This window comes from Parambassis ranga, chromosome 6, assembly GCF_900634625.1.
Source record: "Parambassis ranga chromosome 6, fParRan2.1, whole genome shotgun sequence".
Taxonomy (NCBI): domain Eukaryota; kingdom Metazoa; phylum Chordata; class Actinopteri; family Ambassidae; genus Parambassis; species Parambassis ranga.
In genome coordinates this window covers 9727164-9750416 of record NC_041027.1, presented here as the reverse complement: position 1 = coordinate 9750416, position 23253 = coordinate 9727164, and the positions used below count along the sequence as shown (strand labels likewise).

Sequence of the window (23253 nt, the reverse complement as noted above, 5' to 3'; positions counted from 1 at the left end):
TATTGTGTCAACGCACACCTGTCTTATGTTAGTATGTTATGTAATGTCCAATCCTCTCATTTATTGTGTGGTTTCTCCCTCATAGCTTCGCTGAGAAGTGGATCCCCAACGTCATCATCTCTCACCGCTATAAGGCACAAGACACGCCTGCCCGCAGAACTTTTGAACAGGCCCTGACTGGGGCATTCATGTCTGCTGTGATAAAGGACCTAAGGCCCAGTGCGCTACCATTTGTAGCCAGCCTGATTCGCCATTATACCATGGTTGCTGTGGCTCAGCAGTGTGGTAAGGGACTCGTGTTCTTCTCTACATCTAATATTAGCTTTCTGTTTTGCTCTGCCATTGACCTGAATTCCCAACTCTTTGAGAAAATTAATCACTTTGCAGTTTCACAGTTTTATTTCAAGTCAGGTCTATTGTATTTATCACAACATGTAATAAATTCTTCTAATCAAAGGGAATGTAACATCTCATCATTAATATTGAAATGGATATCTTTAATTCATTCTTTTCTTCTCATCCTAATACATCCCAGGTCCTTTCCTGCTGCCTTGCTACCAACTGGGCAGCCAGCCAAGCACAGCCATGTTTCACAGTGAAGAGAACGGCTCAAAGGGAATGGATCCGCTGGTTCTGATTGATGCCATAGCTATCTGCATGGCCTACGAGGAGAAAGAGCTCTGTAAGATTGGAGAAGTGGCCCTGGCTGTCATCTTTGATGTAGCCAGCATTATCCTTGGATCCAAGGAGAGGGTAAATTAATTTACTCTCAAGTCTTTTGCACGACTTTGATATAGTTGGGAATAAATTCTAAATGTAATTTACCTCTAACTGCCCTGGCTTTTACACCTCCAGGCTTGCCAGTTGCCATTGTTCTCCTACATAGTGGAGCGTCTCTGTGCCTGCTGCTATGAGCAGGCCTGGTACGCCAAGCTTGGTGGTGTGGTATCCATTAAATTTCTAATGGAAAGGCTGCCTCTGATCTGGGTGCTGCAAAACCAGCTCACCTTCCTCAAAGCCTTGCTCTTTGTCATGATGGACCTCACAGGAGAGGTGAGACCAGATGAGTGCATATTCTGTCATATGGCAAATAATATCCACTGTCTCTGCATGGACATACATGCTTCCATCTCTGTTGACTTCTGTCCTGCTATGTCGTCCAAAAAACCTAGTATTATATTTAACATTGATTTCCACACAGGTGTCAAATGGAGCAGTAGCTATGGCCAAGACCACCTTGGAGCAGCTGCTGGTGCGCTGTGCAACTCCATTGAAAGACGAGGAGAAGACCGAAGAGCTGCTGGCTGCTCAGGACAAGTCTTTCCACATGGTCACCCATGACTTGGTCAGAGAGGTCACCTCCCCAAATTCCACTGTCCGAAAGCAGGCCATGCACTCCCTGCAGGTGCTCGCCCAGGTTACTGGCAAGAGTGTCACTGTCATCATGGAACCACACAAAGAGGTGAAGCTAATGACTATTAAATACCAAAATTACGAAAGTAATGTGTCTATACGAGGCTCCTGTTTTCATGGGGTTTCTTTCTCTTCAGGTTTTGCAAGACATGGTTCCCCCCAAGAAACACCTTTTGCGTCACCAGCCGGCCAATGCCCAAATTGGCCTGATGGAGGGTAATACCTTCTGTACCACCTTGCAGCCACGCCTCTTCACGATGGACCTGAGTGTCATGGAGCACAAGGTCTTCTACACAGAGGTATGCAGGATGCACATCACATAGAGCAACTGGAGTTGTTATCACTCTTAAATCTATTTAAAATACATTATTTCATGCAGAATTAAAGTTCTATAATCTTAAAGATTAGTAAAGATTGATTAGTGTTGATCTGTTGTCTTAACATATGTTCTCTGTTTAGCTGTTGAACCTATGTGAAGCAGAGGATGCTGCTCTGATGAAGCTGCCCTGTTACAAGAGCCTCCCTTCCTTGGTTCCGCTTCGTATTGCTGCACTCAGTAAGAAGGCCCAGTTGTGATGGTGAAAATATAATATTTATTACACATCAAAATGGAAGTACTTTAAGCATATTATTCTTCATCCTAAATAGATGCTCTGGCAGCTTGTAACTATTTGCCACAGTCAAGAGAGAAGATCATTGCTGCCCTGTTCAAAGCCCTCAACTCCACAAACAACGAACTGCAGGAAGCTGGCGAGGCCTGCATGAGGAAGGTCAGTGTGTGATCTCACCAAATATGTTCTAAGATTCAGGACTTCAAATTCAGTAACCTTTACCACATATAACTTCACTTTTTTTCGACTATTATTTAGGACCTTAAATTAAAATACAAGTTGCTTTAATTGCTAAAATACAGGATGGACATGCACGTATAACTTTCCCAATCTGGATTAATCTGCAGTCCAAAGTAATTGTTAAATGATTAGACAGATACACAATTGAAATCTTTTTCTAAAATTATATTTTCTATACATACTGAAATTGCCATCTATTGTGTCACCCTCGCACCTCAATTATTCTTTTTGTATAAGTATAGTTTCTCATTGTTTCAAGCATTGTCTGTTTTCTTTTGTTCTTGCCCTCGCTTCTCCCTCAGTCCTATCTGTATCACTCATGTCATTTGCTGTCTGCAAAGTCCTTTTTTAATTCCCCCCTCATACTATTTCCCCACCGACTTATCTTCATATGGACCTCCCTCTGCTTTATCACACTCTCCCTGAACCACTTCTGCCTCTATTCAGCAAAGTATCCAGACCATCCTTGCCTCTATCCATCTGCTCCAAGCTCTTTGTCCCTTCTCCCTTCTTTTTTGGTGTCCTTAATTTTTTTTAACCACTGTCACTCCTTTTCACTATCTTGGAATTTTTTTTCTTTTTTTTGGCTTGCCATTTTCCCTTCCCTCCATTCTTTCATCTCTGCCCTGCTAGCACTAATGAGCGTTGCCATGGCCAGATCGATACAGGATGGAGTGTTTGTTCTCAGCTCTGAGAGGAAAATGAATGTGGCTGCCATGCATCATTCCCCCCTGTCTCTGTGCGGGTGTGGGTGTGCGTCATCAGTGTTTGGTTGGCATGTGTGCTTGTTTACAGCTCACCATGCCCTCATTTGAGTGGCCTTAGTTCTTTAAATTACAAGGGGTAGTGAGCAGTTTGTGTGGCTAGAAAATGAAAATAAAAAATATTGTGTGAGAGAAATGTAAAAAATTGTTGTTTGATTACACAAATGACACGCCTTTTTACTTTGTCATTTAGTAATTGAATTGTGTGTGATTATGTTTTCCTCTTACATGGTATAGTTCCTGGAAGGTGCCACGATTGAGGTGGACCAGATCCACACTCACATGCGCCCGTTACTGATGATGCTGGGTGACTACCGCAGCCTGACGCTGAATGTGGTGAACCGCCTAACCTCTGTCACACGACTTTTCCCCAACTCCTTTAATGACAAGTTCTGTGACCAGATGATGGTGAGAAACTTTAATACTTGGAATATTCAAATTAAAATATCATTAGGTGGAAAAAAAATATGCTAATCTAGTACCTGCCGGGCTCTACATGTGGACACAGTCTCACTTTTATTTCTCTTTTTGTCAGCAACACCTGCGGAAGTGGATGGAGGTAGTTGTAATAACGCACAAAGGAGGTCAGCGCAGCGATGGCAGTGTAAGTAAACATGTCGCTACACGGCACTGAGAAATGTAATACTGTTGTGGATCTTTCATCACTCAGCACATCAAGATGTGTCCTTTCTCTTGTATACCTTACTTAAAATCCTACTGGCACGACCAGTAGGAACTGTTTTTATTTAGTTGATCTATCATTGCATTTACTAAGGGAAGAGAGAAAGCCATAGTCACATGTAGGCAACACCTTCTATGTGTGGCCTTCTCCCAGATGAGCTGTGAGTGCCCATATTACAATCAATGATTAATTAGGCGCCAGGCAGGCGGCGGTGGGCCCAGCACTGTGTCTCCTCATTATCTCCCCGACAGATAACCTTGTAAAGGCAGAGAAAAGGTGAGGGGAAAAAACAGCTGCCTCTGCCTCATAGAAATAAAGCACTTTTTTTTTTTGCTCTCATACGTTTTCATCCTGACCAATCTCAGAATGGCGTGCTTAATTAGATGCAAATTGGCCTTTTGTCTTTCCTGCCCTTCAAATTGTGGCCTTTGTGCCTGTTGACAGTGAGGCTGGCAGTGACTGTAGAGCCAGGGTCAGGGAGTCAATTAGCTAAGCCTGATGAAGACAAAAAATTTGGGGGGCAGGTCAGACGGAGAAGATGGTCTGAAGACATGTTGACGAGAGAGAGAGTGTGAAAGATGACAAAGGATTTTGTGAATGAATGAAAGAAAAGAACTAATTTGACTTAAAGTTGTAACACAATGCCAAACCTGTCACTGTAGTTTTGTCTTGATATCTGGCAGACAGTGTTCTTCCTCCAAATGCCATTGATTGTGTAAAATTAAAATTAAGTACAGCTGCCGCAGTATTATTTACCCAGTAGTAAAAAATGGTTTCTGAGGTCACTGGTAAAGGTTGCTGCTGTCTGCCTGTCCATTATCATCGTATTTTATCTACTCACCCTCCAAATAAAGGCAGACAACACTCAGCCACACAAAAATGCACACATGCTGCTTTGCTGACTCTGATCATTGTCTCCCGTTCTGGTACAGCCTGCGTTGGAGGGCGTTGAGGTGAGATGTGACCCGGTGTTGCGCCCTCTATTGGTGATTCTCTGTCAGTGGTTGAAACTTACTTTAAACCAATGTCGTGCTGGTGAATTAAACCAATGTCGTGGTAGTGGTGGAGTTGCCCTGTAGTTCTATGTCCATGTGTCTGTGGTCATCTTCAGAAATGTTATCGTCCTCTCAGCTTCGCTCTAACTTCACATTTTGACTGTTTAGAAATGTCCAGTTTTCCCGTTTCCCCTTTTGCACTTCCAAAATTTTGATAACACACAGTTTTAAAAAAATGACCATGCTTACTGTCCTCTATTTATGTTTGTTCCCTGTGAAAATTTAATCCAAGAGTTTATGTGAGTGTGGTGCAGTGCACCTTTCCCATGGGAGTTAACTACCTAACTGCATTTTCAGTCTTTTGACTAAGATTCATCCTCGTCTTTTCACAGTGGCTGTCCATCAAGACTGTCTGTAAGAAGCAATGTCTGTGTTTTACTCATTGATCCAATCATTTCATCATCTCTCTCTTGTTCCTTCTGTTTTCTTTCTCTGAACCTTTCTGTAGGAGATGAAGATCTGTTCAGCCATCATTAACCTTTTCCACCTGATACCAGCCGCACCTCAGACTCTAGTCAAACCTCTGCTGGAGGTGGTCATGAAGACAGAAAGGGCCATGCTCATAGAGGTAAGATACCAGTATGTAGATGGGCTCGTTAGGGATTGGCTTTCATTAGAAAACAGTGACTCAGGAAAAGGAAAGCTTTTGAGCAGTTCTAATTGTATTAAATTAGAGCAGTTGTTGTGTCCTTGGTACCCATTACTGTGTAGTCAAGCAATTATATATTTTGTGTGGTTGTGTGTAAATGCAAAGAGTTTGGGCTTAATTAATTTATGCACCGGAAGGGATAAAGCAAATGACCACAGCTTGAACAAGTAAAACATTACTCGAGGCATTTTAAAGGTAATATAGGCAATTTATGATAAGTTTATATTTAACACCTAAAGCACTCTAATGTCATGATAATAGGTTTTTAAAAATTCTAAAGTATAATATTAGTAACTGTGCCTTTAAGGTATAGAATTTAAGTCTGTTTTGTGAAGCACTTCCCATCCCTGTGTTTTTTTTTCCATACTTCATTTCTCTGACCTCATTAATTTGTCTCACACCAGGCCGGCAGTCCATTCAGGGAGCCTTTGATCAAGTTCCTGACGCGTCACCCATCTCAGACAGTGGAGCTGTTCATGATGGAGGCTACACTCAACGACCCCCAGTGGAGCCGCATGTTCATGGTCAGACAATAGCAGCTCTAAATAGCAGACTTTTCATTGACTTATTTGCCCTTAAACAAAGTGTTTTGCTTCTTTGCTGCCTCTGTAACTGGTTGTATTCAGGGATATATAAGGTGTTTTAAGCTGAGTTATCCTGTTAACACCAAATGAAGATGAATTTCCATGCAGTGGTTCTCTCTACTTATACAAATATGTGTTGTAGTTACAGTATTTGCATGTGTTTGTATACAGAGTTTTCTGAAGCACAAAGATGCAAAGCCATTGCGAGATGTATTAGCCTCCAATCCCAACCGCTTCGTCCCCCTGCTTGTTCCTGCTGGCACCGCAGCGACTGTTCGACCTGGATCTCCTTCCACCACCACAGCCAGACTTGACCTGCAGTTTCAAGCTATCAAGGTGTGCACATTTCTTTGGCATAGAGTATACTTAAACACCATATTGACATAGGCCAGTCAGATGTTTATTTATTTATTATTTTGATACTTATTAGCTATGGCCAATTTTATCATTTAACCCAACTTGTCCTTGCCTCTTCTTTCCATCTGTTTAGATTATTAGCATCATAGTGAAGAATGATGAGGGTTGGCTGGCAGGGCAGCACTCCCTGGTCAATCAGTTGAGGCGAGTCTGGGTCAGTGAGGCCTTCCAGGAGAGACATCGCAAAGACAACATGGCTGCCACCAACTGGAAGGAGCCTAAGTTGCTGGCTTTCTGTTTGCTAAGCTACTGCAAGTACGTAGACTTGCTGTCACTGTAATAGGGATGAAAATTGCCTAAATGTGGAAAATGGACAATATGAAAATGTGGTCTGGGGACTGATAAGAAACCTCCCAAATCAACTATGCTAGATGAGCTTTCTGACCAGTCATTACTCTGAAATTAACGGTTTCCAGCAGTGTGTAAAAACTGATGACTTGAGTGACCCTTTAAGTATGATTATACGGTAAGTCATTCAGTGGTATAAGCACTGCGAAGTAATTTTTAACATTGGTCCAGTTTAACTAATGGACAACCTTCCCTGTCTGAGCACTGAGAAGATGCTAACACACATGGTGCACTTCGCACTTAGGAGGTGATTATTTCAGACTTTGCAATTACCTCTCCAGCCAGTAAATATAGAGTACTTGTGCTCAGTCAATCTTCTTTTTAATAACCAAATTCTGTTGAGAAACACCATACAACTAGATAATCACCAGAGATGTCTAAATTAAACGTATTTTTTATCAACAGGCGTAACTACTCAGAGATTGAGCTGCTCTTCCAGCTAGTGCGGGCTTTTACGGGTCGCTTCCTGTGCAACATGACCTTCCTGAAGGAGTATATGGAGGAGGATATTCCAAGGAACTACTCCATTGCCCAGAAACGTGCCCTGTTCTTCCGCTTTGTTGAGTTCAACGACCCCCACTTCAATGATGAGCTTAAAGCAAAGGTATGTACACATGCAGTCAGAGGAGAACAGCGTATGATTACATGATACAGACTGACGTTAGATGTAGCAGTACAAAAGTTAAAAACAAACACACTTGCGACAGCAAACAGAGGCCGAAAACTTTACTCAAACTTTTTAATCTGGACCAGGTCTTACTAAAATGGTAACCCTGTTAAAAGTTGCCTGTAGATATGACATTGTCACCTAGTCTGTGTCAGCAACTGGTGACCCGTACAGGTGCACCCACCCATGTCGCAGTAGGAGAGGTTCCAACTCCCCTTTAACCCTGCACAGATTTAGCGGTGCAGTGATGGATGAGCGCTACTTCAATTGGCTGAGTTTGTGGAGGCGTGATTGTGGCAGTAGATCTGTAGTACTATTCTTCTCGGATACTTTAACATCTTGTGGACCTGCATGCCAACACTGCTTTGGCCTGTATAGAATCTTACGCAATTATTACCAGTTGTCACACAATTAAAATAAAAGCAGTTTGCTGGCTAGGACAAACTTATTTTTTCCTAATTTGGTTGATTTTACACTATTTGGGGATTGTTATTGTTGTATCGTATTACATGACTGTGTGGAATATTTGGCTGTAACCGGTCAGCGGATGCTTTGTGCAATCTGTTGTTTCTGCAACAGCAGTTGCTATGGAAGCGGTTCTGGAGAGGATGCTGTCCAAGTGTAATGAATTTAATTTTGAACCAGTATTCTGTTGTGTGTCTCAATCATACAGTATAATCTAGGGACAGTTTTTTCTCACTGTCATTTCAGCTTACTTGCTATGCGTCCTCAGTGTGGCAAATGCAGTATTTAGGGACCTGATCTGTGTGACTTTTATGGTTGATGTGTTTTGCACCAGAAGTTCTTTGATAGAGTCAGGAAGGTCATTGTGTCTGGTTCTGGACCCTCAGAGGCTCACAGATGAATGCTTCTGTCCTCTCTACCTGACCTGCTGCTGCAAGCATTACAGTCATTGAGGCTGCTTTTTAATTAAGCTCACTCTTTCGCATGCAAACGCACACAAATGGATGGACACACATATTTTGCACAGCTGTAACGGGCACATAACCTGGCACAGAGGAGCAACAGTGCTGCTGTTAAGTACAAACGGGTCAGTGGGGAAGGTCTGCCCTGGCACACACTATCCAAATGGCTGTGCACACACATGGAGAAACACACTAGAATGCACCCGTGCCCCTAAATTCAAGGACATACAGTTGCTTTGATCCTGCTCACTCCACCTTGCCCTTTCATGTTTAGTTCGCACTGCTATAGTGGCATAATGGCAGAGGATAAGGTTCAGCCAATTCATTGTTCTGTATCTTTCACAGGGAAAAATGCTGCATTTAAATTGTGTGTGCACTTTAGTTATGTAGCTAGCACAGCTGCAGAACACCCCACACTATTTTTCTCCTTTGGTTGTTTTTCCCTTAATTGTATTTCAGTGGTGTGCAGATGCTAGCTGTGCGTGTGAGGCAAAGACAAACTGACAGACAGGATGTGTTTCTCTGTGAGTAGGCTTGTGTTGATTGGTGTAGAGTCACAAGCAGGAGAATGAGTGTGGGTGTTACATCCATTGACATTTAAATAATTGCCTGTAGCATTTTCCTGCAAGCATAATATCACAGAAAGGTGTGTGTGTGTGCGCCTGGAAAAAAAAAACTTTGCAAGAGTCTTGGAGAATATTTCACTTTGAGAGTGCACAGAGAAGCGTTTGTAAGAGATGAGGAGAGACAGCAGCAATGAATCATCTGCAGTAACACAGACTGACCTCACACTGCTTCTTTTGTTTTATCCAAACATTCCTTATACAAAACCACTTTGGTGCAGCTCTTCTGTTCGAATGCGTTTTGACTATTCATGGAATAGATCTCAAGCAAACAAACAAATGTGTGATGCACAGTGCATCTGTTTCACATTCTGCTGTTTCTTCTTTTTGTTCCCGTTATGACAAACAGTGTAGCAGAAATTTCTACAACATCAGAATGTGTCCACATGCTGCGCTGCTACATTCTCTCTCAGTCAAGATGGAAATTGAACTAAGCTGCTAAACTGAAACCACAAATGAATGTTTTTTGACTTTTACCTGTATATTTTATTCCGGTATATATATGTGTGAGTGGCGACAAAACAGGGGCAGGTAAAACCAGCTATTTAAATGTGAGAGGTTTGGAATGTGAATATGATCCTGCACTACTTCACCTAATCATAACAATACCCTATAGTTAGTTTGCAACTAGTATTAATAATCCTTATTCTCTGCGGGTTCTTTACAATTAAAAACCTCGTCCCTTTATCACGTCCCTCTAAATTGAGGTCAGGGAAGAGAAGAACCTTAGCAGCACTGTTTGATACACGCATGCCTAAGATGCTAGCAGTGTGAGATCCAGGGAACATGCACAAAAGTATTGTATGTATTTCCACATAACCAAGACAACACAGATGATGTTGCATTACAAAAAAAATTGCTATCTTACTATGATTGATGCCAGAGAAGCTTAGAATCAATAGGAACAGATGAGACTGGTGCTCAATGCATTATCTTTGCATCTTTATTTGGCGATGTGTGTGTGTGTGTGTGTGTATGTTCCTGAATGTGAGTCTATCAACCATGCATGTACATTGTGCAGAGTGTGCGTGAATAATGTGCTAATGGAGGAGTTGCAACATATGCTACCACAGCTCATTCTCCACTGAGCGATGCCCCGTGCTCCACAATGATGGATTGAGTAGGGGTGTTCATTAATAAATGGCAGCTTTTTTCAATAAATGCAGTCATTAGCTGCATTGTGGTGGGGTTATTCTGCTTTTTACTTGCTAATCAAGATTTCACCATGTTACAAAATTCCGTTTTCCTCAGTAATAACATGACTTTAAATGAAAATAGAATATGTTATTGTTCTTTAGTGTTGTCACTGCAAGTGGATTTCTTTCTTTTCTTTCTTTTCCTAAATGCCAGATCATTTATTACCATTTTTTGGGTTATACTGTATTTGACATTGCTGTGTCTTTGATTTCAGTTTTTTCTTTGAGTCAAAGTTTTTCACTTATCATTATGAGTCTGAAAAGGACTTGTGTCCCGTTGACTTTCGAATAGAATACCGATTCATCACTTAATTATGTGCCGTGGAGAGCTGAGAGTATGCTGGTTTTTCTTTTATGTAGCTAGACCAAACTAGGTGAATTCACTGATTAGTTTCTCCTTTACTGAAGGTGTGCTTTAAGTGAAATCATGCATTATAATTTTTGTAAAATGTGCTGAAGATTTTAAATTCATACATGAATGATGGAAAATAAATATGTTTTTGAGGATTCTCATCAGTAAAATCTTTCATAGGTGCTTCAACACATCTTGAATCCAGCCTTCTTATACAGCTTTGAGAAAGGGGAAGGTGAGCAACTGCTTGGACCACCCAACCCTGAAGGAGACAATCCTGAAAGCATTACCAGTGTCTTCATCACAAAGGTAGGAATACATAGACATTATTTCTCCTTATGCTAACATCTTCCCAGTTCAACCTGTTTATTATAGAAAAATTATGTTGTTTCTTCCTCAGGATCTTTCCACTCTCAGTCATCATTGACCACATGCTGCTTAGTCTCTTTCTCTTTTATGGTCTCTGTACTGCTTAATCACTTAATGGCCAATCGTCATCTTTTTCTGCTTCCTTTTAGTTCATTCCATTTGTCTTTGTTTTTCCTCTCTTCCTCCTACCATTGCCTCTTTCTATCACATTTCATTCATCAGCCTCAGACTGTAATTCCTGGTGTAAATGTCACAGTGTGACTATGTTAAAGGTCAGCATGTTTGTTTGTGCTGTGGCAGATCTCATCACTGACTAACACCAGTCCTAATGGATGCTAATGGCTCCTCTACGGTCTGGTTAAAACTCATTTCCTCCCTTATCTCCCTCTGTCCATGCTGTCCTCTTTTCTGTACCTCCTCTGCAGTGATTTTAGGAGCTGATACTTACTGTGGGTGGCAACCATGTCAGATCTGCTTGTTTATGTAGAAACACAAGTCGATCTGTCTTTATTTATATGGAACTTTTTATACAAAATTGCTTTACTAATACAAACACACGTACCCTGATGCACAACCCATTCAGTAGTGCAAACATGTTAAAAACAGAGGATAGAAAGGACATCTGTTGGCATTCATTAAGAATTGCAGTACCAAGAACAGGTTTCTGGCATTTTTTGATCAAAAAATGTTATTTTATTTTCAATAAAATGACTCTGATCCCTGCGGCAAAACCTCTAATCCTGTCTGCTTTGCCCAACAGACTCTAACCCCACATTTTTTTTTACACCTCTTTCAGGTTCTGGACCCAGAGAAGCAGGCTGACTTGCTCGACTCGCTGCGAATCTGCCTGCTGCAGTTCTCCACTTTGCTGGTAGAGCACGCACCCCACCATATTCATGACAACAACAAGTCACGCAACAGCAAGCTCCGTCGCCTTATGACCTTTGCTTGGCCCTGTCTACTGCCTAAAGCCTGTGTCGACCCCGCCTGTAAATACAGCGGGCACTTGCTTCTGGCTCACATCATAGCAAAGTTCGCCATTCACAAGAAGATCGTGTTGCAGGTAAGGGGGTAATAAAAGAAAAGAGAGAAACGGCAAATAGAAAAACAATTTGTCACCCAGTTAGACTTTGTGATTGTGTGCTCTCTGTAGGTTTTCCACAGCCTTTTAAAGGCCCATACAATGGAGGCTCGGGCCATTGTTCGCCAAGCCATGGCCATCTTGACTCCAGCTGTGCCTGCCCGCATGGAGGACGGCCACCAGATGTTGACCCACTGGACTCGCAAAATTATTGTGGAGGAGGGACACACTGTACCACAGCTGGTTCACATTCTGCATCTCATTGTGCAGCACTTCAGGGTGAGTACACAAAGAAAAAAAATTCACACAAACAGAAATTTTTTTGTACACTTCCTACGTCCTCCACTTTAGGATGAGCAAAAGTAATACTACAAGATTATAAAGTAACTATTTAATATCATCATCTTGCATTTCAAGGTTACCTGCCACAACAAGCAGGTAGAGGGCAACTGCCATGTTCTTCTGCATATGCAGAAATGTGTTGCTGCTGCCAGCTTGTTGCTCAGCCTGATCACGGCAGGGAACCATGTGGGGGGAAAACGGTTGAAGAGCTAATTTTACTGATTATCTAAGTGCCTTGAATTACATGGTACCTCTTAACAAGACCTGATGGGAATGGAGCATCCTAATTAAAAGTTAAATTATTTTATATGACCCCCAGTTTACTTTGTGTGCATATTATAGTTTTATATTCTGACATCTTTGCAGAAGACACACCCTGAACAGTGGGAAATGAAAGTGTATTTTGTTTGTTGGACGAGTCACCAACAGCAAAGGATCATCTGCCTTTTATTTATGCCATCCTCCTCAAATTTGAAAGGCACTTTCTGCCCTCTCGGTTCCTCAGCTGATGTTCACCGCCCCACAACTCAGAGAGCGACAGTCTTTTAACAGAAGACTGACATTTTCCTCATCTCCCCTCTCTATCTCGCTGACAGGCTGCTCTCACTGGGCCAGATGACTAATCTGATGTAATCACATCAGCATAATTACACTGGGGAGGAGATAATGACAGACAGATGAGAGACTTTGCGTGTGTGTGTTTGATAAAGAAATGGAGAGATGCTGTGCGTGTTTGTCTGTGTGCACATGTGATGGACAGGGCTTAGCCACTCTGTCATTAAGGGGCTCTGAAGTCCTGCTCTATCGGCTATAATTACCCTCAAAGTGAGAAGCTTTAATATTATTTGACACTGACAAAAGCCCTCAGATAGACATCTCATCTCTCGCTCCTTTTGTCTGCATGTGAGTTTGAGAGTCCCAGTTCGTTTTTTTCGGAAGCCAAGTGACTCTTGAGTGTGACACTTGAGTGTGTGAATGCTTGGGGCCAAGTATGTGTCATCATGTCCTTGAGACTAAGTGAGAGAACGATGTCAGAGTTTACCTATTCTGACTGAAAGTGATTGAGAAGATAATTTAACTTTGCACCCTAAAATGTAGAACAGTGCATCTGCAGTGTCCTGTGAATACGTCCATGGGAATCCTGGAGTGTGGTTGAAGGACAATTACAATAACAAGGGAGTGTTCTTTGACATGCATAAAACATTTTAGATGTGATGCAATTCATGATGGTAATGCAACATGCTCATATATATATATAATTGTATACATTTGTTTAACTATCAAACTTGTTTCCACCAGGTGTACTACCCTGTGCGTCACCACCTGGTGCAGCACATGATCAGTGCAATGCAACGTCTGGGCTTCACCCCCAGTGTTACCATAGAGCAAAGGAAACTGGCAGTAGACCTGGCTGAGGTGGTCATCAAGTGGGAGTTGCAGAGGATCAAAGACCAGCTGGTAATCATACAGGATTTATGAACTATTGACTTTCCTTAGTCTTTTCACATAAATATTCATGACCTACATTTCTATCTAAGCTAATAAGACACATTAAGTGGTCATAACTCTCTGTCCGCCTCTGGCAGCCGGAGTCCGAGGCTGAAGTTGTGCCTGGTGGTGAAGGGACCAGCAGCGCAACTGTGAAAAGAGGACTGTCTCTGGAGGCTGCTGGTGCTGGGCAGGACGTCAAGCGATTCCGTACAGCAGCTGGTGCTGCTGCCACGGTGAGCTCAAACAGAAATCCTTCAATGCTCCTTAACTGTGGCTGTGACAGACAGGCCCATCCTTTTATTTTTATAGTTCTTGGTGGGTGTCTGTGTGTTACATGCTTGTCTGCTTGATTGTGGTTTGCTTTGAAAAATAATGATCAAACGACCATTTTAACTTTTTTTTTTTAGCCAGTAATTTATTTGATGAGTCTGATCCAACAGCAGATAACAGCAGGATTGTTGTTGCCTTAATTCTGCTGTTCTTACAGCAGTGTTGCAGCTCCACACCTGTTTCATCTCATATCCCTTTGGGGTCTGTTTTTTTTTTTTTTTAAAGCTAACAGGTGAACATTGAATTTTCCTTTTGACTTTATTATTCTCAAGTGTTCCCTAATGATATTGCCTGGAGGCCCCAATTGCTCAGTGACAACACAAAACCTGATATCACCTCTTTGTCAGGACTGTGCAGCATTTGCAGTTCTACTATCAATATTGTTTATCTCCCTCTTTCTACAATTACATATTATAATAGATATATAAATAGTGTTTATATTTTTAGGTGTTTGGCCGCAGCCAATCTATGCCAGGTACTGAGACCATGCTCACCAAGCCGGTTGAGAAACAACACACAGACACCGTCGTCAATTTCCTCATCAGGATTGCATGCCAGGTAAGACCTGCACAACACATACACAACTCTACTACTCATGTTCTGCCATCCATTGCGCCTGCCAGGTAGGGCATGACTATTCTAACAACATCCTGGTGAGGGTGGGACACACTAAATGCTTCTACACACACAGTCCTTTGTGTGTCTCCTCACACAGCTGTCCCTCGGTCTAGTGGCGGGGATGACCTTGGTTACAAACCTGAAATAGACTGCTGAGATTTCACTCACCTTGACTTCTTTCTTTTTTTGGGCCAAGCTTCATTCTCACTGTTCATCCAACCATCTCTGTTGAATATACTTCCTGTGCAACCACTAGGGATCACTCACACCTCACAGAGCAGTTTATAGAAACATAATCTTTTCTTTGGATTTCACCAGATAACAGTGTATTATGATACTAAATTGATCCCTTGAGGAAAATTTTTGACTTTTTACTGGCCTAGAGGATCACTATCAGCCAAAAGACGTCACACCTCCACCTGACAGGGTTTCATTGTCTTGGTGAAGGAAGATACTTGAACTCCAGCTTCATAAATGGAGATACATTACATGTTTACTCTGTAGCCATTTGTTGCTCTGTGTGATTTCTAATTTCTTCATGGTGTCATAAAGGTAAAGATCTATTGTCAATAACATTGATACCCTTTTCCTGTCTAGGTGAATGACAGCACCAACGTTGCTGGGTCTCCAGGAGAGTTGCTTTCCCGCCGCTGCGTTAGCCTGATGAAGACTGCCCTCAAGCCTGACATGTGGCCTCGTGCTGAGCTCAAGCTTCAGTGGTTTGACAAGCTGCTAATGACAGTGGTAAGGTGGCATGTGCTTTCAGAATGATTGTCATTTTATATTCCAATAGACTTCCTTTATTCTTCATATTCATATTGCCCTAAATAGTGCATATTGTCACTGTTTTCTTACATTATTGTCTTACTAGTGCTTTTGGGAAGTCCTAAAAATTATCTTTTGTGAGCATGTTTTAAGTCAGAGTAAAATTTTGTGGCTTGATGTTGTGCATACAGCACCAACCAATAAGCTTAAATGGTAAAGGATAACTACGTAATTCTTTTCCTGAGAAGTTTCTGCATCCCCCCTTAAGCTCTGACTTAGTGTTTGCTTCAACACCTCAGTCTTTTGTCTGTTATCAGCAATACATGAAGTGAGGCGCCAACCGCAATAATGACAAAATAATGACAGTGGTGAGATAACAGGAGTCTATCCAGGCTGGCCTGTGCCTTCTCACTCAAACCCCCAACCCGTCTTCATCCTAAACTCCTCATCCTTGCTTTGCCTTGTGCCTCTCTCCCATCTTTTCCTCCATTTCTAACCACTTCCTTCTCTCATCTCTTTTCTTTTCAGCCTCTTATCGCAGCCTCTCTCCTCTCTCACCCTCTCTCTTTATCCATTTCTCCTCTCCTTTTTGACTCATCTCTCTGGTCTCATTCAGCGTCGCTGTTCAGACAAGGTTATCGCCATGCGCCTGCAATTGTCACGCACTTCCCTTGTTCTCTTTTGGGGATCACTGCATCAGCTGCGCCTTTCTCTCCACACACACAATCCCAATCAGCCTTTCCTTATCCCACTGGGGATGGTCTGACAAACAAGACTTTCTGTAGGTCTTATGCAGATGCACATACACAGGCCCCTTTTCCCTTGGGAGCATGCTCTACCTGCCCAGCCGTCTTACTCAGACTAATGAACAATGCTCCAAATCGGATTAGCTTTTATCATCTCATTGTACTGCCATGGCAGTGATTAAAAGTCACAAGGAGTGGCATGAGAGGGCAAATGAGTGTGAAGGGAAGCAATACACATACATACATGCACACATATGACCTATCCGCATGCCTCCAGAGACAAGTTCCTATTCTGTTAATACAGTGCCAAATCAATACTACCCTAATATCTACCAGGAGCCTTATCGCAAGAGTCACCTTGTTCATTAGCCAAGATTAGTACCATGGATCTGTCCCAGATTACCCTCTTGGCCCTGCCATTGTAAACCTTGATTGCAATTTAGACAGAATAAGGATCCATCGTTGGTCATTGATCTTTGGTTTAGCAGCGATCACAGTGACTTGTTTTTTGCAGACGAAATACCTCTGCGTTTAGAATAGTGATTTCTGAATTGTGTGAAAAAAACTAAACTTGGTTAATGTATCCAGAGATGAATTTGCATTGTGTTTGGTGTTTCTTTCTTGAAAAAGCCCTTATATTTTGCAGTGTATGAAGATTAAGAATATAAAGAAGTGCAGTGAGTCTTGAAAATGTATCTGTTTCTCCTCTTTGACCTTGCAGGAGCAGCCAGCACAGGCCAACATTGCTAACATCTGCACTGGGTTGGAGATTCTTTGCTTCCTGTTGACAGTGCTGCAGTCCTCAGCTGTCCTCACCCACTTTAAGCCTCTCCAGCGTGGTATCGCTGCATGCATGAGTTGTGGCAATACCAAAGTCCTGCGGGCTGTCCACTCCCTCCTTTCTCGCCTCATGAGCATCTTCCCAACTGAGCCGAGTAAGATTTTCCAGCCAAATAACCAATTTAGATCAGGAATTTAGATCAGCTACATTCTTGAAAGTTCTACATGTATGTGTTTGGTTCCAAGAAATTGGCCACACATCTGTGTGTTTCAAAGCAAGGCATTGATTTAGGTTTTCATTTGAGTTAAACATTGCTTTATATCTTTAGGTACATCAACTGTTGCTTCCAAGTATGAAGAACTGGAGTGTTTGTATGCTGCTGTGGGCAAGGTCATCTACGAGGGACTCACCAATTATGAAAAAGCCACAAGCAATACCAACCCCACACAGCTCTTTGGTGAGAGCAGCTCTCCTTTGTTCTTATTTGTCTTTTTCCTTCCTCCTGTTGTCTTTTATTCTCACTTTATTGCATATAAATCCTGTCATTTAAAAAAAATCACACTCCCACTCTTTTCTCCACAAAACCAAGCAGTCACTTCCAGCAATTAAGCCAGTGAGTGGGTCTTTAAAATGCAAGCCGATGGGCCCTGCTGCTCTGGCTAACATCTGGTCTATTTAAACTGAGGCCACAGTCCAGCGGTTTGGGAAAGATTGTCTTGGGAAGGATTGCTGCTTTCGGCCACCCTCCCTGTGCAAACATTACTGTTATCCAACCAGATGTTGGTGCTGGAAAAGCTTATATTAAAGCTTATTTCAAAGAGACCGACTTTTTTCTTTTCTTTTTTATATACCTACAGTTGCTTTTTAAATATAGGGTGCTCAATGTAACAAACGACTACTGAAGAGTGCTACTAGAGCCACTTTTCCAAAATTATACTTGCAGTCAATAAAAAGCTTTTGGTAAACTGCTGTCGCAGCAAGGTACTGCTGATGTGATGCATCCCTCTGGCCAGGAGGGTGACATTTTAACATTGGTCTCCCCTCCAGGGAGCAGCAACAGAGAGGGACATTACTCATTCAAAAAAAAAAAATCACACAGCATGAACAAGACTGGTGTTCATGCTGCGTGAATGAACACCAGCTTACTGTAGGTGTGCTTGTCTTATATTTAACCCCGACAGGTTAAGGTTCTTGTCAGGTTGTTGTATCTATCTATATTCATCTTCCCCCTGTCTTTCTCTTTATGTGTCTTACAGGAACACTTATGATCCTGAAGTCAGCTTGCACTTACAATGCCAGCTATATTGACCGTCTCATCTCAGTGTTCATGCGCTCACTGCAGAAGATGGTGCGGGAACACCTGAGCCCCCAACAGGCTAACCCAGGGGTCACCGAAACAAGCACAGGTACATATGTGAACATTAATATAGTAAACACATGTGAGGGATTCAGTTACAGCCATAACCCACCCTATCCAATAGAAACTTACTGTCACCCCAACTCACAGTCCTCCTTTCTCCCAGTATGTCTCTGTGTGTGGCTCAAAATTTAAACCAGATCATGAAATTACAACACCTGAGTCACCAGACCTAACTGCAGGGCTGTGGTTACGTCTGGCTGACATTATCAAAAAGGTTAGTGTCCACACCCAGACCTTAACCAACAAGAGGTTCACTGTGTGTGAGGTCAGTGGGACACAAGACAACACACACACTCATGTGGTGACCTTCCTCAGAGCTCAGATATCCCATGTATCTCACTAGTACCTGGCTCCATACAAAGACTGTATCAAAAGTTCTGTATCAATGGCCCCAGCTGTGTTCTCAATAGCTGTCATGGCCAAGGGAGATCCACTGTACAGATAGTCTGGTTTCACAGGGAAAGTTTCTCATCTCTGGTTCCCAGCCTGTATTGTCTCCTATTCTCTTGCTGTTTAAAGTAAACAGATAGTTTTCTTCTGTTTTGTAGTGTGCCTGAAAGTATACGTCATTGTTTGACGCAGAACATGTTGGCAATTAGCTCTGTGTGTAAACATCAGTAAGGGTAAAGAAAAGACTTCAACAAGTCGTAGTGATGTGATTGAATTATAGAATTCCCTAAAGGCTTCCTGTTTTCTGAGCTTGACTCCACCTGTTTGAGGAAGTCTGGCGGTGCATAATTCCTGTTGCTACTCTGGTTCTGATAATGGCTCTAAGATGCTATCGGTGCCTTAAATAGCCCCTTAATTAGTATATTGGAAAAACACAGACATTAACCACTTATAGGTACTGATGTATATTTTGCTCTGGTTTGCTCTCATAGTGACCAGTGAGCTCATAATGCTAAGTCTTGATCTGGTGAAGACCCGATTGTCCGTCATGAGCATGGAAATGAGGAAGAACTTCATTCAAGTCATCCTTACGTCCCTGATCGAGAAGTCACCTGACCCCAAAATCCTCCGTGCTGTCGTCAAGATCGTGGAAGAGTGGGTGAAAAACAATTCTCCCATGGCTGCCAACCAGGTAAGAAAGAGAATTTTCTCACTGAGGCACTTCAGATGTTTTGACTTTATTCACAGTATTAAGTTTCACAAAAAATGCATGTTTTTTGCAAAGAATGCATGTTGCATGATTCAGCAGATTAGAGTTTTAGTTCTTTGATAACAGCAGGTGTGAATTGAGAACTGAATCAGCACTTATAATGAAGTGAAACCTTTGGACAAACAACAAGCAAAGCACATTTTTTAAAAGCCAGTGAGGTTAACATTAGCATAATACCCACAGAAGCGACTTTATTTTTCATTTTATTTTGGGCTTGTACAAAGAAAATAGGCAGCAATGGATAAGATGGATAGAGAAGAGTAGTTTTAGGAATAAAAGGAGAGTTGTTTTTATTTTTTCTCACCTTCTCTTCCCCTGTCTAACCAACATTTCTTGTGTGTTCAGATGCCAAACTTGCGTGAGAAGTCCATCTTGCTAGTGAAGATGATGACCTACATAGAGAAACGTTTTCCCGATGAACTTGAGTTAAACGCCCAGTTCCTGGACCTCGTTAATTATGTCTACAGGTAATTACCTCCATTCATCACATGGCCAAATGGCCATGCCACTGACGCCATACTGCCCTGGCATCCATCTTAAAAGGGGGGATGAAGGTCGGCAGGTTGAGGCGGGGAGAGATACGGCAGGCTGGGTCATGAAGCAATAGGAAATAAAGATGAAGAGGAGACGATCTGAAGCATCAGCAGTGCTTTTTATAAAAAAGATGGAAATACCGATAGGAGGAGATAGATCATTAAAGATGGAAATGATTAGAATTAGTTGGCAGCACATGCGAGCCGAGGAACTAATTAGTCGTTAATGTAGCTGTAGAAAGTTAGGGAAAAGGAAGGCTGCAACATGGAGAGGCAGTTAGAGACCGCAGGTAGTGATAAAGATAGATTGTGTGCCAGGGTCTTTCACAGGGCTACAGTAGTATCAGGACTCAGTCAGTTCATGGCAGGACACCCAGCAGGAGGGGTCAAAGGGGGAGAGACTGTCTTCCTGCCTACTATTCATCAAACCATGCCGCTTACTGTCTTTCCTTTTTACACACATTTAATCAGCTCAGTGTCCACCCCAAACCCTTTGGCTCCTCATGTCAAAAGATTTCAAATGAGCAGCGCAGTCATGATGGACAATGAGTAATGATAATGGGATGATAGAGCAGCTGTGGCAGCCTTGCCTTTGCTGTGTCCCTTTCAGCCCACCTTTGTTCTCTCCTTCTGTTATGTGACTCATTCCCACAAAGCCCACTCAATGCTGCAGGAAGGTGTAGAAACGGTTACATTTGTTAATAACCTGCAGTTTTTTGCCTGTATCAAAGATGGAACATTTTGCCAAATAGCTGAGGGCTCTTTCCAATATGACATCTGCTAATCAAATATCTAATAAATTGTATCTTAACATATTAATTTTCTAATTTATACTATTTTAATATTGTAATTAAGAAACAATTTAGGAATAAAAAGGATTATGGCCACCCTCTAAGCACTGTCAAATGGTGTTCTGTCCAGGGATGAAAGCCTGTCAGGAAGTGACATCACATCAAAGCTGGAGCCAGCCTTCCTCTCAGGACTTCGCTGCACTCAGCCACTGATCAGAGCCAAGTTTTTTGAGGTGTTTGATGCCTCCATGAAGCGGCGTGTCTACGAGAGACTACTCTACATCTGCTGTTCTCAGAACTGGGAGGCCATGGGCAGCCACTTCTGGATCAAACAGTGCATAGAGGTAGACAGTGATGTCTTATAACTCTCGTTAGGCTTTTTAAAAACAACTCGTCGACGAACATTTTTAGTTTCAGTTGTCCTCTAATCATGCATACTGCCACTGATCTGCTTTGCATCTCTTTATGTTCTTTAAAGCTATTACTGGCTGTGTGCGAACGGAACACCATCATTGGCACTAGTTGCCAGGGATCTATGCTGCCGTCCATTACCAACGTCATCAACCTGGCTGACAGCCATGACCGTGCTGCCTTCGCCATGGCAACCCACGTCAAGCAGGAGCCGCGTGAGAGGGAAAACAGTGAGACCAAGGAAGAGGTGGGACACAGAGACAGATGCATGTACACAAACCTCTTACAATGCATCTCACATAAATTAGCACATTATCCCATTAGGCGTGTGTTGCATGCTGTGGATCTCACAAAAGACTAAAGAGACTTTTGTCTTTTTAAAAGTTGTCTGTGCTCATCACTGGCCTATTATCACAAAGCTTTTGATATTTTAATGTCACTAAGTGCCCTTTTTAAATGGTATTCATTTCTCCTGAAGAATAAATTTCCACCAGATGACAATGTTTTTCTTCTGCTTTCTTTAATTCCCTGGCAGGATGTGGAGATTGATATAGAATTACCACCAGGTGACCAGACAGCCATTCCTAAAACTAAGGAGCAGGCTGAGAGAGACACAGGAAACCAACTGCACATGCTTACCAACCGCCATGACAAGTTCCTCGACTCATTACGGGAGGTCAAAGTAAGTTTGGTCTCTCGAACCAGCAGATTATTAAACACATTCCTGTTTTGTTGGTATCGATGTATTGATTTTTGTCATAAAAAATACAAGAAGACTATTGTTAGACTGTCAAAGGCAAAACTCTTGAAGACAACATTCAAGAATCAAAACCTTGCTGAGTCAGCAGCCAGAAGCTGATTTTTTTTTTCTTGTCTGTTAGACAGGGGCACTTCTAAATGCCCTGGTCCAGCTCTGTCACATCTCCACACCACTGGCTGAGAGGACCTGGGTTCAGCTTTTCCCTCGCCTCTGGAAGATCCTTTCTGACAGGCAGCAGCATGTGAGTATGATTTACTGGCGGTTATATTGCTGCACCCACAGTGGCTCTTCTCACCACTCCTTAAATCCCAAATTTTATCCCACATTTGGAAAATCCAAAATGACAGTTAGCCACCTTACACTTCTCTCCATATTTATTTCCTGCATGTTGCCCATTTGTGATCGCTTTCTACACACATGCACACAAACATATTCGAGATATCTTTTTTTGGTTAGCGAGCCGACAGTATCTGACCTTGACCACCTCATTTTCTGTCTCAAAATGTGCAATCCTGCTTAATGAGGACAGATTAATTTATACTAAAAATGGAAAGAAGAAAGCAGAGGGAGAAGGCTGCAATGAGTTTAATGAACCGAATGCGCATCTAGTATTTTGAGACTCATTCAAAGACCTTGATTAAAAATGACTGCAAGATTCAGATTTTGTTCATATGACAAGTCACAAATCATGTCACATAGTTTTGAGTCCTGCCTTAGCTCTGCATTTCATGCCACTATTACATCAATTTATGGTGAAAATAGAGTGATTACTGCATCTCAAGCTTCATATATAATGATAGAAAGAAGCTGCCTTTTTCCTTTGATGACATGTTAGTGCTCACCACCAGTTTAATTAAAGTGACCATCAAGGCATGAATTACTCAATGCTGTCAACAGGCAGTGAAAATTATATTCATTACCAACACATCAGTGTGTGTCAGTCATGATTTTCAGAGCACTAACCCTGTGATCGTGCTCAAAGTCCACTCTGAGGAGATCTGAGGGTTAAGAAGCATTAAAAATATTTTCACAGATTTTTAACAATAAATATAAACAAGACTTCCAAGAAGGCCCAGCTTGAAATTACAGGCAGAGTATTTATTTTCCATTATTGACTATTTATATAAAT

General features: G+C 42.1%; 1 protein-coding gene across 2 annotated transcripts in view; it reads left to right on the top strand.

The window, feature by feature from the left end:
- The window catches only part of trrap (transformation/transcription domain-associated protein), a 60948-nt gene that overhangs the window by 10704 nt on the left and 26991 nt on the right, over window positions 1–23253 (top strand). For both annotated transcript variants that reach the window (XM_028407633.1, XM_028407632.1), the window contains 30 exons: window positions 86–285; window positions 536–753; window positions 856–1053; window positions 1202–1462; window positions 1551–1712; window positions 1873–1969; window positions 2062–2183; window positions 3266–3436; window positions 3564–3632; window positions 5214–5333; window positions 5819–5938; window positions 6170–6334; window positions 6489–6670; window positions 7169–7367; window positions 10708–10836; window positions 11693–11959; window positions 12050–12256; window positions 13619–13777; window positions 13906–14043; window positions 14588–14698; window positions 15356–15502; window positions 16991–17204; window positions 17379–17507; window positions 18307–18456; window positions 19352–19551; window positions 19975–20096; window positions 21084–21297; window positions 21432–21611; window positions 21900–22046; window positions 22246–22365. In XM_028407633.1, the coding sequence (XP_028263434.1) occupies window positions 86–285; window positions 536–753; window positions 856–1053; window positions 1202–1462; window positions 1551–1712; window positions 1873–1969; window positions 2062–2183; window positions 3266–3436; window positions 3564–3632; window positions 5214–5333; window positions 5819–5938; window positions 6170–6334; window positions 6489–6670; window positions 7169–7367; window positions 10708–10836; window positions 11693–11959; window positions 12050–12256; window positions 13619–13777; window positions 13906–14043; window positions 14588–14698; window positions 15356–15502; window positions 16991–17204; window positions 17379–17507; window positions 18307–18456; window positions 19352–19551; window positions 19975–20096; window positions 21084–21297; window positions 21432–21611; window positions 21900–22046; window positions 22246–22365 (4918 nt within the window). The remainder of the gene's footprint in view (window positions 1–85; window positions 286–535; window positions 754–855; window positions 1054–1201; window positions 1463–1550; window positions 1713–1872; window positions 1970–2061; window positions 2184–3265; window positions 3437–3563; window positions 3633–5213; window positions 5334–5818; window positions 5939–6169; window positions 6335–6488; window positions 6671–7168; window positions 7368–10707; window positions 10837–11692; window positions 11960–12049; window positions 12257–13618; window positions 13778–13905; window positions 14044–14587; window positions 14699–15355; window positions 15503–16990; window positions 17205–17378; window positions 17508–18306; window positions 18457–19351; window positions 19552–19974; window positions 20097–21083; window positions 21298–21431; window positions 21612–21899; window positions 22047–22245; window positions 22366–23253) is intronic.